This window comes from Lolium rigidum, chromosome 5 (assembly GCF_022539505.1).
Source record: "Lolium rigidum isolate FL_2022 chromosome 5, APGP_CSIRO_Lrig_0.1, whole genome shotgun sequence".
Classification (NCBI taxonomy): Eukaryota; Viridiplantae; Streptophyta; class Magnoliopsida; order Poales; family Poaceae; genus Lolium; species Lolium rigidum.
In genome coordinates, this window is record NC_061512.1 from 178,941,890 (window position 1) to 178,954,452 (window position 12,563).

A 12,563-nucleotide genomic window follows, 5' to 3' on the forward strand; every position below is an offset into this window, starting at 1 on the left:
AAGTGATCTTACATGAGCCTTTGAAAAGTAGGAAACAACTCATACCATCTTTTTTTTTCCTTTTTGAGAAAGAGAAGGGAGGAAGCGGGCCTGAAATGTTAAGACTGGCCCAGCCATAAACGCACTTTGTGCAGTCTGATCACACCGCCATCGTTCATGCTAGCTTTACTCGAGTCCAGATTGATTTGAATTTATCTTCTTCCTTTTTATAATCCTTAGAAATTCTCTCCAAGGGAGTTTTTCATTTTTGGATTGCAATAGATAGATACATTTCCTTGATGATGAACCTTTGCAGTGCATTTCATAAAATGCAAAAAAGAGGATAGCATTGCAATCCTATGTTTTTTCATAATTCTGTGTTTTAGAGAATTGAAGATGCCCTAATATAGCATAGGAACAGGAAAGTCGAAGAAATGTTGAGATTTTTTACGGTGCAGTCCCACAAACTTTGTACTACTCCCTCCGAATATGAATCGGAGGGAGTAATACAATTCTTCATTTTCCACGTGTAAACATGTATTTGGATCCAAACGCCAAAACAAACACATGAATTTTGGAATTTTGCAATGGTTCGTGAGGAAATCATCAGCGCTGCAAAAGTCCCCAGAAATTAGTGCCTTCCAGAAATATCCAGCATCAGTAGAATCTGTAGAGTAGATCAAACACTACATACAGCAATTTACAGCTGCTGCAAGAGGAACGCACCGAAGTCTCGTTTAGACTTTCTCTTGCAGACCTCCTCCTCCTCCCAAGAAAGACTGGCTTGGGCTTGCCAGAGGAAAACTTGTCGAATCTGTAGAACAATGATGCCACTGGGGTTGCAGCCTTGTTTGTTTTGGAACTCACTATCGGCAACAGGCGTTACACTTCGACCTGTTGGCAAGGAGCCATATGAGCCACGTACTGCCAACATCTTCAGTTCAGAACTACATGCTATCAGTGTGCTCTAGCAGTGCAGAAGTCGAGACCACAGGGGCAAGCACCGCCTTACATATGGAATTTGTCTTATTTTGAACTGTGGCTATGTGAGGGAAGAACACTAGCCTGGATTTTCATCAGTTCAAACTGCCACAACTCAGAGATATTCGTTGGAATCATTGTCGGCATCATCCTCGTCGTCACTGATGTAAGTTTGGAGGTAAGCTTCATCTCCTTCATCCTGCAATAGCAGAAACAACTTATCAACCTCTAAGTTTTTTAAAGCAATTGCCCTAAGCAACTTGTTAAAAAGAGCACATGAGATATTGAGGCGAAACGCATGGGCACTTGCACATTCTACTAGCAAAGAGTGCTTGCAAGGGAATCCTCTAATTGAGTATTTTGCTATGCCAGTCAGGTGTCATGTATGTTTTACCTCTATATTATCATCATCTGAAGACAAATCCTCATCAACCGTTTGGAGTAACCCTGCATCCTGCCTTTCCCCAGCTGCCCTCATCTGTACCTGATGATGATAACAAACGTGTAGTGCATCATCAACAAGAGTTTACATGACAGTTCAAGATTCAGATCCAATGAAATGGGATACAACTTGACTTACAAGCTGGGACTTCATCTTCCAGATCTTGTGTCGCAGAACTGAGATATGGTGATTTAATGCCTGAAAATGTCCATCCATCCGATATACAAAAGGTTAGTTCAAATTATACAAAAAGAGGGAGATCAGAGTTTACGATTGAGTTACCTCTCGCCTTTGGAGCTCAATAGACCTCGCCATTGCCTTTCTCCTTGTCAATAGGTTCCGTGGCTTTATAACTTCGGGCCTTTTATAGTTCTTACCACGGTAGAAAATTATCGAATATCCTTTTGTTGTCCTGTCGAGTGCAATGAGCACGCCTCCACTCTCAGCTTCTAGAGAAATAGCAATATGTTTCACTTGTTCAAAGGTCTTCCCCTTCACAACAATTTTGACCAACTCTCGATGCTTCCAATGAAAGTGCATGTTTTGCACAGTTCCATCAAAAACTTCTCGTCTGCCTACAAAATTAACACATTGAGGTAAATCATGCACTGTTCATCCTATGCATTCCATAATGCAACTGTTACGTGAAAAGTGAGTTGTACCAAGCATCAAAAAGGCCTTCATTTTCAGGCCAATTCTGCGAAATAAGAAACGCTCCTCATCTGTAACAGTTTCCAGATCAGTTGGAAGCTCTGCTGGAGACAGATATTTCTGAACTTTGGCCAAAGCCATCTCTGCTTTTGCAACTTTTGTTTTCGCCTGGAAGTACATAAGAATTGTTACTAACTTATTATTGCACTGAGATCGCAACCAAAAATTTCCTAAAAATGGAGAGAATGAATGAAAATGTAGGAAAATATAGACTTTTTTCTCTACAAGAACATACCAAAATCAGTTTTCTCTTCATGTTCCTCAAAAGAGAGGTATGTTTTGCCAAAATCAAGCGAGTATTCTCCTTTTTCCTCAGCTCATCGTTAAGTGATTCCCCCCATCGAGATGTGGCTTCTCTGGTTTCTGCAAGAGTGCCAGCAACTAGAGGGTTCTTTAATGAATTGGAGATGGGAGCAATTGAGGCTGATGCTTTAAGCCGGGCCAGCTCTTCTTGATCCTGCTGAGTGATTGCGTGTTGTTGCTGTTCCACCAATACCTGCCTTACTTTAGGCGTTACGAAGTCATTTCCCCTATAGAAAATAATATACTCCTTGTTCCTCGAGACAAGTACTCCTCCTGTCAATTTCTGCAAGTGTTTTATTACACAGATTCAAGACACGTTCTAACAGAAAAAAAAATGCATAGGCTGCAATATGAGGAAGGGCACAATGAGTTCAAAACATACTTCAGAAGATTCAGCAGGAGAAGAGCAAACATAGCACAGTGTGAAAAGGAAATACAACATCTATTTCATAGATGCCCAATGTTTTCCATTTGCTACATTGTTGTGAAACAGTGCTTTCTCCCCAACCAACTCTTCAAGGTTTCCAACAGTATAATTTATGCCATGAATTATAGAAACAATACTAAGGGGCAATGGCTAACATATTGCATCCTCATAAGCAAGCAAAAGCAGAAAATCTGCCTATAAAACAATCTTGTGTACCGTTAAGCACTCAGATAACGTGGCATATTGACATTGAAATATGTGTGTTTTACCTTGATTTCCTCTGCCATTCTATCATTGGATGTGTTCGGCACCCCCCTCTTGATAGCAATCTTTACAATAGAACTTTTCTCCCACAATTTAACAATAGCAGTAGCTAGGCCTTGGTGTTCCCTGTTTCTCCCTGTCCATAAACATGTAAATAAGAAGGGTGACAAAATAATTGAAGATTTTTTTGAGGGAAAAAATAATTGAAGATTGAGTACAAGTAAGTACAGCAATCAAACAACTCCACTCCAGTACCTAGAGCGAAATGTGGAGTAGTTTGTCTTGCAAGTCTACGCAGAGCTGTCATTTCCTTATCTTTCAAACTAATTTTAGTCCTGTAAGGAAGTTGCCTAAATGGTGGCTTGTACCCAGGAACTAAACCGGGAAGCAAGTCAGCATCCACAGGGATGGGGCTGCGACCAGACCAATCCTTGTACCGTGGTCCCAACTGATCCAAGAAGCTATCGATATCAAATGTTTCCGTAGCTTCTTGAGAGGGTATCACAATAGATGTCGCTCTCACGTCGTTTGCACTTGACTTTTGCAAATTGCGCTCCAAAGAGCTGGGTGCAGCACTAATGGCATCACCAGCCTCTTGACACGAATCAACTTCCGCTGTTTTGGCATATGATTGCACACATCGAAGGTTGTAGTTCATCCCTCGATATAAGACAATCGACCTCCCTGACCTCCATATCACAGTTCCTCCAGTCCTGTCCTGATTGACAAATACAAGGCCACAAATGCGCATCAGATTTCACTAAACTGAAAAAACCATACAAGAATAACACATGCTTTCGCTCAATCTATGGTTGTAGTGACAAGGCAAAACCAAAGAGGATAAAAAGGCCATAGCAATAGGTACCTCTAGCAACTCATGAGTTCTCTTCATGTTCAGGCTTGGAGGGCCTTCGAACCTCATCTTGACCACCTCATCCACTCTCCATTTGCTGTGGATGGTCTCCACAATGGCCTGAGTAACCCCTCCTGGGCCAACCCTCATCCTCTCCTTCATCCTCAACGCCACATCTCTAAGCCTCCGGAGCTCCGGTTCTGGGATAGTCCTCTCTGCCAGCTCGGAATTGCTATGCTTCCTTCGCATGCCGCCATCAGAAGCGTCCTCCCTCTCCCATGGAAGCAGCACTGGACCAAGCTTCTGGACGAAATCTTCCGCGTCCGAACGCCCAATTGTGGCACTTTCCTCCATGGAATTCCTCAACGTGTTGACGATTGAGCTTACACTGCTTCGTCTAGCACTCGTATCGAAACCACTGCCTGTAGAACCTCGCTCCGGTATAGAATCCAGCTGGAAAGAAGAATTTGATGTCGGCGAGGCAGGATCCTCATCCTCATACAATTCCCCTTCCAATAAGTCCTCGGCAATTGGCTCTTCTTGCAATACCGCAACATTGTCCACCCATTCCTCTTCTTCATCCACCGAACCTAGCCCATCGTCGAACACACTGTTCCTGTCAGCGTCTTCCTCGTCTCCATCATCCGCCGGACCCGAGACCAGCCGGTCGACGGCGGCGTGTCTTTCTTGCCCGTGCATCCACGGCGCGGAGACCGGCCGGCTCCCGAGCAGATAACTCGGCTGGGAACGCGGCTCTTCGTCCCGAACCTGGGCCGCTTCGCCGAGAGCTACACTATTCTTGCTCTCGCCCGCTCCTCTGTCGCCTCGTGCAGCAGCACCAACATCAACACCGCCGTCGCCACCAGCCGAGGAGTCGTAGTCAAAGTACTCGACGATGGACCGCAACGTGGCGCTGGTGGGCTCTTGGGCGTGCGCGGCTTCGTCTTCTCGGTGAGCCGGCCGCGGCTGCTGCCAGGGGAAGGAGGCGCGCTGTGAGGGCGCCCTCGCGGACCAGCGGCGGAGGGCCTGCTCCTCGAAGCTCGGCTTGAGGTTCCTCCTCTTCTTCTTCTTACTTACCTCCGCGCCGCCTTCCGGCGCCGGCGCCTTGTACGGCGAGGAGGTGGATGGGGATGGCGCCGCGGCGGAAGGGAGAGCGGAGGAGGCGCCGCTGATACGGGTGGTACGCCGTGGCCGTGTTGAGGGGAAGGGAGGTTTGGGGGAGAGGGTGGGGTGTGGGAAGAGCAGCGCCATTGGAGGGGAGGAGCGGAGCTTGGGAGTTGTGGGTGCGGGGAAGATGATGCGAGGAGATATCGGGGGGTTTATCTTGTGGGCCTTGGGCCTACTTTGCTGAATTCTTTTTCCAGACTCGGTCAGATTGAAAAAAAATTCCTAAATAAAAAAGGTCAGATTGATTTTTTTGACCCTCTAAAAAATAATTTTATTTTGAAACTATACAAAAACTTTCCTTTTTATAAACTAGAAGGATACATAAAAGATGAATTTGTCTAAGATTTAATTGGTCACAATAGCCTAGTTTATAAATTTAAGTGAAATGGTTGTGTATGTGATATGGCTAAAGGTTGATAATATGGATAAAGGATGTCTAGATGAATGGATGATGTGGTTGCATTGCAAATCTAAACTATAATTAACAAATATGTGGGGGGTGACATGAATAATTGGATGGATAAAAGAAAGAGATGATGCGGACAGGTTGTATGTTAAGACATAACATCTGGATGTTAGTGTGATTTTGGCTTTATAAGATATATAGATTAAAGTTAAGAAGAAGAAAAACTGCCTGGTTAGTTAACAAAAAATCGCCACGCTCTGCACAAATCACCAACACCACCTTCCCGGGCCGTCGCCTCCACACACCATCTGGTCACCTTTAAAACGTAGTGCATGACCCGCCCATCCACCGGCCGATTTAGTAGTAACCTATAAGAAATCAGCGACAACTAATATGCAATATATTTAAATACGCTGTTCATGTTTATGGGAAACTAAGTCTTGGAAGGCCATAGGTGGCTGGAAAAAAGTGTTCATGCCAGGGAGGGGGATAGAGAGGGTTATTTTGGTAATTGGGTCTTGTAGTTACTACTAGAGGGTCTAGGTGGTCAGCGGTTTAAAGGTCTGGAATAGGTGTGAGTGGTGGTCATATTCAGTACCAATGGTATATTAATTGGAGGTTCAGGTGGTTTAGACCTAGGATAAGAGCTAGAGGCTTGTTGAGAGGTAGTTGGAGGTTCAGGCCTAGGATAAGAGCTAGAGGCTTGTTGAGGGGTATGGTTCAGGCCTAGGATAAGAGCTAGAGGCTTGTTGAGGGGTAGCCATGGTTTCAGCTGCTGGATTATCTTTTTTCCAGTGTATATCGTGCATGTGTGTTTGATATGCCAAGATCCAACACGTTTTAGTTTCTTACCTGGTTCTCCATATTAATCATCGGTTATCATCTAACTAGAAAGGAGAGCAATGTTGATCCTGCAACAGGATTCACGAAACAACAAACATAACAGAATACAAACATGTAGAAATATTGTTTTCACTAAAAGACAGTTATATTCCACTGCATGACCAAATAGAACCTCAAACAGCTGGTAATATTATTTGGCCTCATGCTGCAAAATGTGTGCTGGCATCAGAAAGCAGCTCTACAGCAAGTTTATCGGATAGTAGTGCAAAATAACACTACAATCAGGAAGAGCTGGCAGTATTCTAAGGAAAGCTTTTGATCCAAGATGGTCATTTTTAAACACAAAATAGAAAAGAACATTGGAATCCACAACTTCAGTCACCAGCTTGCTGCAGCCTTGTGATCCACAACTGAGCAAAATGATGCGGGCAGTCCTTATGCAGAGGCATTTCACAGCAACCTGTCATGCAGTTTGTCCCCCAGGCATCGGAAGAGCGGAACTCAGGCCTGCGCAGCTCTGAACAATTTGTGGCTATCCTCTATCCTACTAGGTTGATGCAACTACTAACCTACAAAAAACAACGAAGCTCCAACAAGCTAATCACTGCACATTTGTATCCTTCAGTACCATGCGAAGATTTCACGAGGAGAATGTGCAAAGGGCAAAATGCTTGGTTCTGCAAAATTCATCACATAAAAGACCAACAGTCAAACCTCATTTAATACACAGTAGAATTTCCTTTTGAGAAAGAGAAGAAACAGTAAAACATACCTAGACGCTTCAAATTACTCCTTTGAAGTCTCACTTAGGTAGATGAAAAGGGTGAGCTACTCTAGCTCATATGCTCTTCAAAATGTAGTAACGGATAAGAGTTCTAGTAGAACAGAAAACAAAGACTACATGTCATCAGCGAGTGCAAAGTGACCAGAAGGGCACAGCGAATGAGCACTGCCATGATAGGACTGATTTCCACTGAATATGAACATTACCATCACCAGTCACCAACAACTTAGTAGAGCCTGTGACAGCACTCAGATGAACCACACAAGCATTCTTTTATCTTTTCCTCGCCATTCTTGTCACGGACTTGACCTATTGTATAATTGTAGTGGTAAGTCAGCTCTTGCATCGGAGGAATGTTCTCTGCAGCGAAAAACATAATGTGCGGCATCCTCTTGTCATCATGGTCCCAGAGGACATTTTGTGCATACAGGTTTGGGGTACAGCTATGGTTGATGAACCTTCCGACATTGCCACACTTTGCAGCATCGATCGTGAAGCCCACAGCTTCCTCCATTGTCTCAGGGGTAGAAGATTCTAAACCTGGAATCATTGATGGAAGACCCTTCCAAAGTTCTTCATCATCATAGTTATGACCAATATCAAACAGGTACTCATCATTCTCTGTCTTTTCAGCTTCTGTATCTTGCAATAACTGACCTCCATACTCACATATGAAACTGCCTGAAGAGATAGAACTGAGAGATCTTACACCCCAGCCTGTCTCTCCTGTCTTGAATATTTCCAGTGGAATTTTTACCCCATGCTGGCTCACCCTATTGTGGCATGTTGGAGGGCACCTGAATGTAATTTCCAGCATTTGGTTAGCTCACTAATAATTAACAAAAGAACTGTGTGATTTCATTTTAACCAATTAACCAAGTTGTCTAATGTGAAAGAAATTTTTAATTTGGTGATCCAAAAACAACTAAACTAAAATCAAATGGCTATAATCATCTAGTTAGGATATGTTAACTTACAGAAAAGAACCGTACCTGCATGATGGACCACACTCATATATGAGAGGCTTTGCATGAACAATTGCACCATTGAAATTGAATGGGATTTCCCTCCATTCTTCACGGCACAAGCACATCCACTAGAGTCAGAGCAACCGTTGGTGCATTCACAACCTTTTGGGGTTTCTTTTGCATATGAAGGTGGATATATGACTTTGGTGGTATACTTGAATGGTGCTGGCTGCATATCATCAATTGTGTTGATCACACATATGGGAATCCTCTCTTTTCCCTGAGATATATCAGGACAACAAAGACCTGCCCGAACTTTGGACTTCCTTGTCTCCCTGACTATGTGCAAAGCTAATTCAGGTTGACCCGGGATCCTTTTCAACTTGTACTTGAAGACCATCGACCCCTTTTCTCCTTCTTGCCAACAATCCACCACCATGTACAGCCCATCATAAGTGTATGTCGATACTTGCTTGGATTTAGAATTCCCGGCTTCACCTTTGCTTTGACCTTTGAACCCATGAGTCACCCTGACCGGCGTCTTAGCTTCGATGCAATTCTTCAAGGCAAGATTACCACGCTTAAGCTCTTGATCTTCCGCCTCCTTCTTGCCGCTGGCCTTACCTCCGGAGCCCGTATATATTAACTCGTCCGAGCTAGACAATTCATCGGGGTACCCACCGGAAGCGACAATGCTTATTGCAACGGGGATACCATTCACCTTGGCAGTGTCAATACCTCCTTGGTACGGCCGATGTAGTCCAACAATTGACAACTCAACTCGAAAGTGAAATTCATCGCCAACATCAACACCGGGAACATTGCCGACAATAGGCCCGGGCTTAGTATATCCTTCATAGTTCTTCTTGATAGCGTTGACGGCCTCAATGTCAATTCTTCCAACCTTACGTGTACCTTGTTCCTCGGCTTGCATGAGCTTCCGACATATCAATTGGAACAACTTAAGCAACTTCTTGGCTTTGCTTCGGGCATCAACGCTTTGGTCCCCAAAAGGAGCACAAGGAGGGAGGGTGACACAAAACTCTTTCTTTCTTTCATCAACAACTAATGCCATAGAGGCATCGTCATCTTCGGAGCAAGAATGTTCTTGGTCCTCGATTGTGTTGTTAACGGTCTCTATAGAAGGGGTCGGTTTGGGGGGCAATTCTTTTCTTGGAGTATCATCCTTTTCTTATTGTTCCTACGAGGAAGAGACTTGCTCCTAGGAGGAAGAGAACTAGAAGCACTACCAATAGACTTCCTTCCTTTTGTCCATGGGCATTTGTCCGGGGCCATCAATGCTTGTACAATTACCTTATCGGCAACGAAGTTCAGATCGTCGTGTTCTTCAATTTGATCGGCCGCATCATGATTTCCACACCTAGACTCCTTAGATTTCCTATTCAAACAGCCCTTGCCTATGGCATTACTCTTCAACTTAGCAATGCCTTGCTTCATGTCACTATTGGAGCGCTCATTGCCTCTCCGAGTGTCCGAATTGTTGTTTCTTGGCATGCTATCCCTAGAGACCTCTATATCATCTGGCAATGTGTCTCTCATTGTGACACTACTCTTTGGCCGCTTGACATATGTCTTTGCATCAACAAGACCTCTCCCATGACTCTTAGTTGTACCTTCCTGCAAACTTCCTTCGACTTTGCGTCTCACCTCACGATCCATAGCTACTAGTGCTACATGCTTCCCTTCATGCAATGGCCTCTTCCCATTCACATTTTCACCGAAACCATGCCTTGGTGAAGCTTTTGTAACAGCATTCTGTGGACAGCCGCTATCAGGCTGCCTGCCTACAAAATCACTAGAAACAACACCATCGACAACATGAGATTCCTGGTTCTTACCGTGTGCCTTGTTAGTTTCTGCAACTGCCACCCCTGCTCTTTTGCGTTTCGCCTCATTATTAGAAGCATCTTGCTTTAATAACACAGGAGAAGCACCAAGACCTGAAGCTGGAGCCGTGTGCAAGGCATCTGCTACGGAGGCAGCCCCGGTGGCAAAACTGATAGGTGTGGCATCCGATACAAGCACTTTGTCATCTCTGCCGCCAGTTGCCGTAACAGCAGACCTCCCACAGCCAGGGGGAAATTTGCGTATAGCCGAGACGGCTCTCCTCTTGGGAGGTGGATTCACAACAGACATTAACCACCTCTTCTTTCTGACTGCATCATGCCCATGGTCCTCCCTCCCCAATTCACCAGAATCAACTCTGCTTTCCATCACACCACCACCCCCATTGCCAGTCAGATCCTCCTCCATAACCAGTTGATCACTCCCCAGGCCTCCCTTGGCCTCCATCGGCAAGGGCTCGGCCCCATGCCCACCATTGTCGACAAAACCATTGACAGAAGCAACAGTAAAATTATGCGGAGCAGCAAACGCCAGCGGCATCACCTCGATCGCCATGCTCTCTGAAAGGCCATTAGATGACTGCACATTGTGATTGTCCGGCAATTGTTCCTCTCCACCCTCCTTCCTCTCCTCCACCCCCTCTGTTTCCGGCAGAGGCAGGGCTTGCGGGAGGCTGCCGTTGCACGCCAGGGAAGAAACGGCCGCAGTGGTGATGTCCTGTTCTCCACCCTCCTTCTCCTCCACCTGCCCCTTAGTCTCTGGCTGAGGCGATGCAGGTGTGAGGTCGCCGTTGCACGCCGCGGAAGAAACGGACGCGGTGGCGATGTCCGCTCCTCCACCCTCCTTCTTCTCCTCAACCAACCCGTCAGTCTCCGGCTGAGGCGGTGCAGGTGTGAGGTCGCCGTTGCACGCCGCGGAAGAAACAGACGCGGTGGCAATATCCGCTCCTCCGCAATCCTTCTTCTCATCCACCAACCCCTCAGTCTCCGGCTGAGGCTGAGCGGGCGGGAGGTCGCTGTTGCACGCCGCGGAGGAAACGCCGGCGTGGCCGGCTGCCTCCTCCACTCTGCCATCGATAACGCCACCGGCGGCGCCCTTCTCACCGTCGCCGGCCTCGGGGGCAGGCGGGGCAGGGGCGAAGCGGCCGCAGCCGGGTGGCCAGGAGCGCTTGGCGGAGACCTTCCTCGGCCTCACCCCACGGGCCGCCAGCCTCGCGCCAATCGGAGTTCGCGCGGGCGCCGCCGGCGGCTCCACACCCACCATCCTTGACACGAGCTCTACAAATCCAGATTAGAAAAAAAAGGCACCTTTAATCGTGCCCAACATTGAAGATAAGAACCAAACCCTAAAATATTCCGATTCGGCCATATATCTATTCTGCGACGGGACGGGACGGTCCGACGAACTTTGCCGTACAAGAAGGGGACGGACGAGGCACTCACCTTGGAACAGAGGTCAGGCGGGGCGCCGCGGCGGCGTCGCCGTGGGGATGTGGGCGGCGAGAGAGGGAGACAGGTTGAGTGGCGGAGGGAAGTGGAGGAGGTCTCCGAATTCCGACGAGCTGGGGGCTAGGCGGCCACCACCGCCTGCGACGGATGGTCTGTTCCGGAAGGGGCGTGCTCCTAAACTGGCCACCCAGGTGATGCAGATCTATGTTTGGAAGTGAAATATTTATAGGGGTAATTAATTACGCGTATTTATGACTTTCTAATCTAAACAACTATAAATGTGCCAAGATTTGATCTCTATCTTTTTCAATGAAGAGATTTGATAATTTTAAAGACTGACCTAAGCGACCTAACCACCTCATTAGATGCATACTGCTAGAAAAAGATTTGGTTTTAAAGGATTGTATCATCAAATCTATAATCTTCCCAAACAAGAACATTGATTTGTTTTTTTTGACTTGAAGAACATTGATTCTTTTTTTTTTTTTGAGGTTGTTGTTTGTTGGGATGTTTGGCTTTGCAAAATTTAACTCTTCTTACAAATTGTTTCAATGCCCGTCATAAATCTGCCTTTTTCTTGCATAAGGAAAAGTTTTATGTATATCTAGTATTAGTATTATTCGGAAAAAATATTGATAACAAATAATTTTCACAATCTTTCCGGTGAAGGAACATTTGCACGTTCTTTTTTCCAAAAAGGCCAATAACACATATTTAGAAGAAGATATACTTATTAGGGATTTCTATTTTCGTGCCATAGAATCCTTAGTTGTACTCAGTTTTTCCTAGCTCTTTAGTTTTTCCTCAGTTTTCCCCAAGCCCTTGTCTGAAACCCGCAGAAGGAGATCGGACGGGGGGATTCCCGTTTTTTTGCCCATATGGCAGCAAATCTAGTACTCCCTCTGGGCCATATTAATGACCTCACCTATCTTGGTTCATATGTACTCCCTACGTGCATGTATATAAGACGTTTTGGTTTTTCTTTAATTCATCTACTTTAGTTTGTATCTAGTCTAGTTTTACTGTGTAGGTTCACTCTTTTTAATTTCAGTGCAGTCCACTCTAAAAATATCTAAACAATCTTATATTTCTAAATGGAGGGACTATTTAGTTAAATCTAG

General features: G+C 45.5%; 1 protein-coding gene and 1 pseudogene across 1 annotated transcript; both read right to left on the minus strand.

Moving 5' to 3' along the window:
* Window positions 1-585: 585 nt before the first annotated feature.
* Window positions 586-5,211, minus strand: LOC124656765 (CRM-domain containing factor CFM3, chloroplastic/mitochondrial-like). Its single transcript, XM_047195451.1, has 9 exons — window positions 3,973-5,211; window positions 3,363-3,825; window positions 3,113-3,243; window positions 2,349-2,699; window positions 2,065-2,221; window positions 1,685-1,977; window positions 1,541-1,600; window positions 1,355-1,444; window positions 586-1,159 (listed from the first exon to the last, which is right to left on the minus strand). The coding sequence occupies exons 1-9, from the start codon at window positions 5,209-5,211 to the stop codon at window positions 1,076-1,078; spliced, it is 2,868 nt and encodes a 955-aa protein (XP_047051407.1). The 3' UTR covers window positions 586-1,075.
* A 1,349-nt stretch (window positions 5,212-6,560) lies between these two features.
* Window positions 6,561-11,257, minus strand: LOC124651839 (annotated as a pseudogene).
* Between the last annotated feature and the right edge of the window lie 1,306 nt (window positions 11,258-12,563).

Coding starts and splice junctions, on each gene's coding strand:
- LOC124656765 (XM_047195451.1), bottom strand. CDS start 5,211: ATGGCGCTGCTCTTCCCACACCCCACCCTCTCCCCCAAACCTCCCTTC. Junction 3,826..3,972: donor GAACTCATGAGTTGCTAGAG/GTACCTATTGCT, acceptor TTTGTCAATCAG/GACAGGACTGGAGGAACTGT. Junction 2,700..3,112: donor GAATGGCAGAGGAAATCAAG/GTAAAACACACA, acceptor AAACACTTGCAG/AAATTGACAGGAGGAGTACT.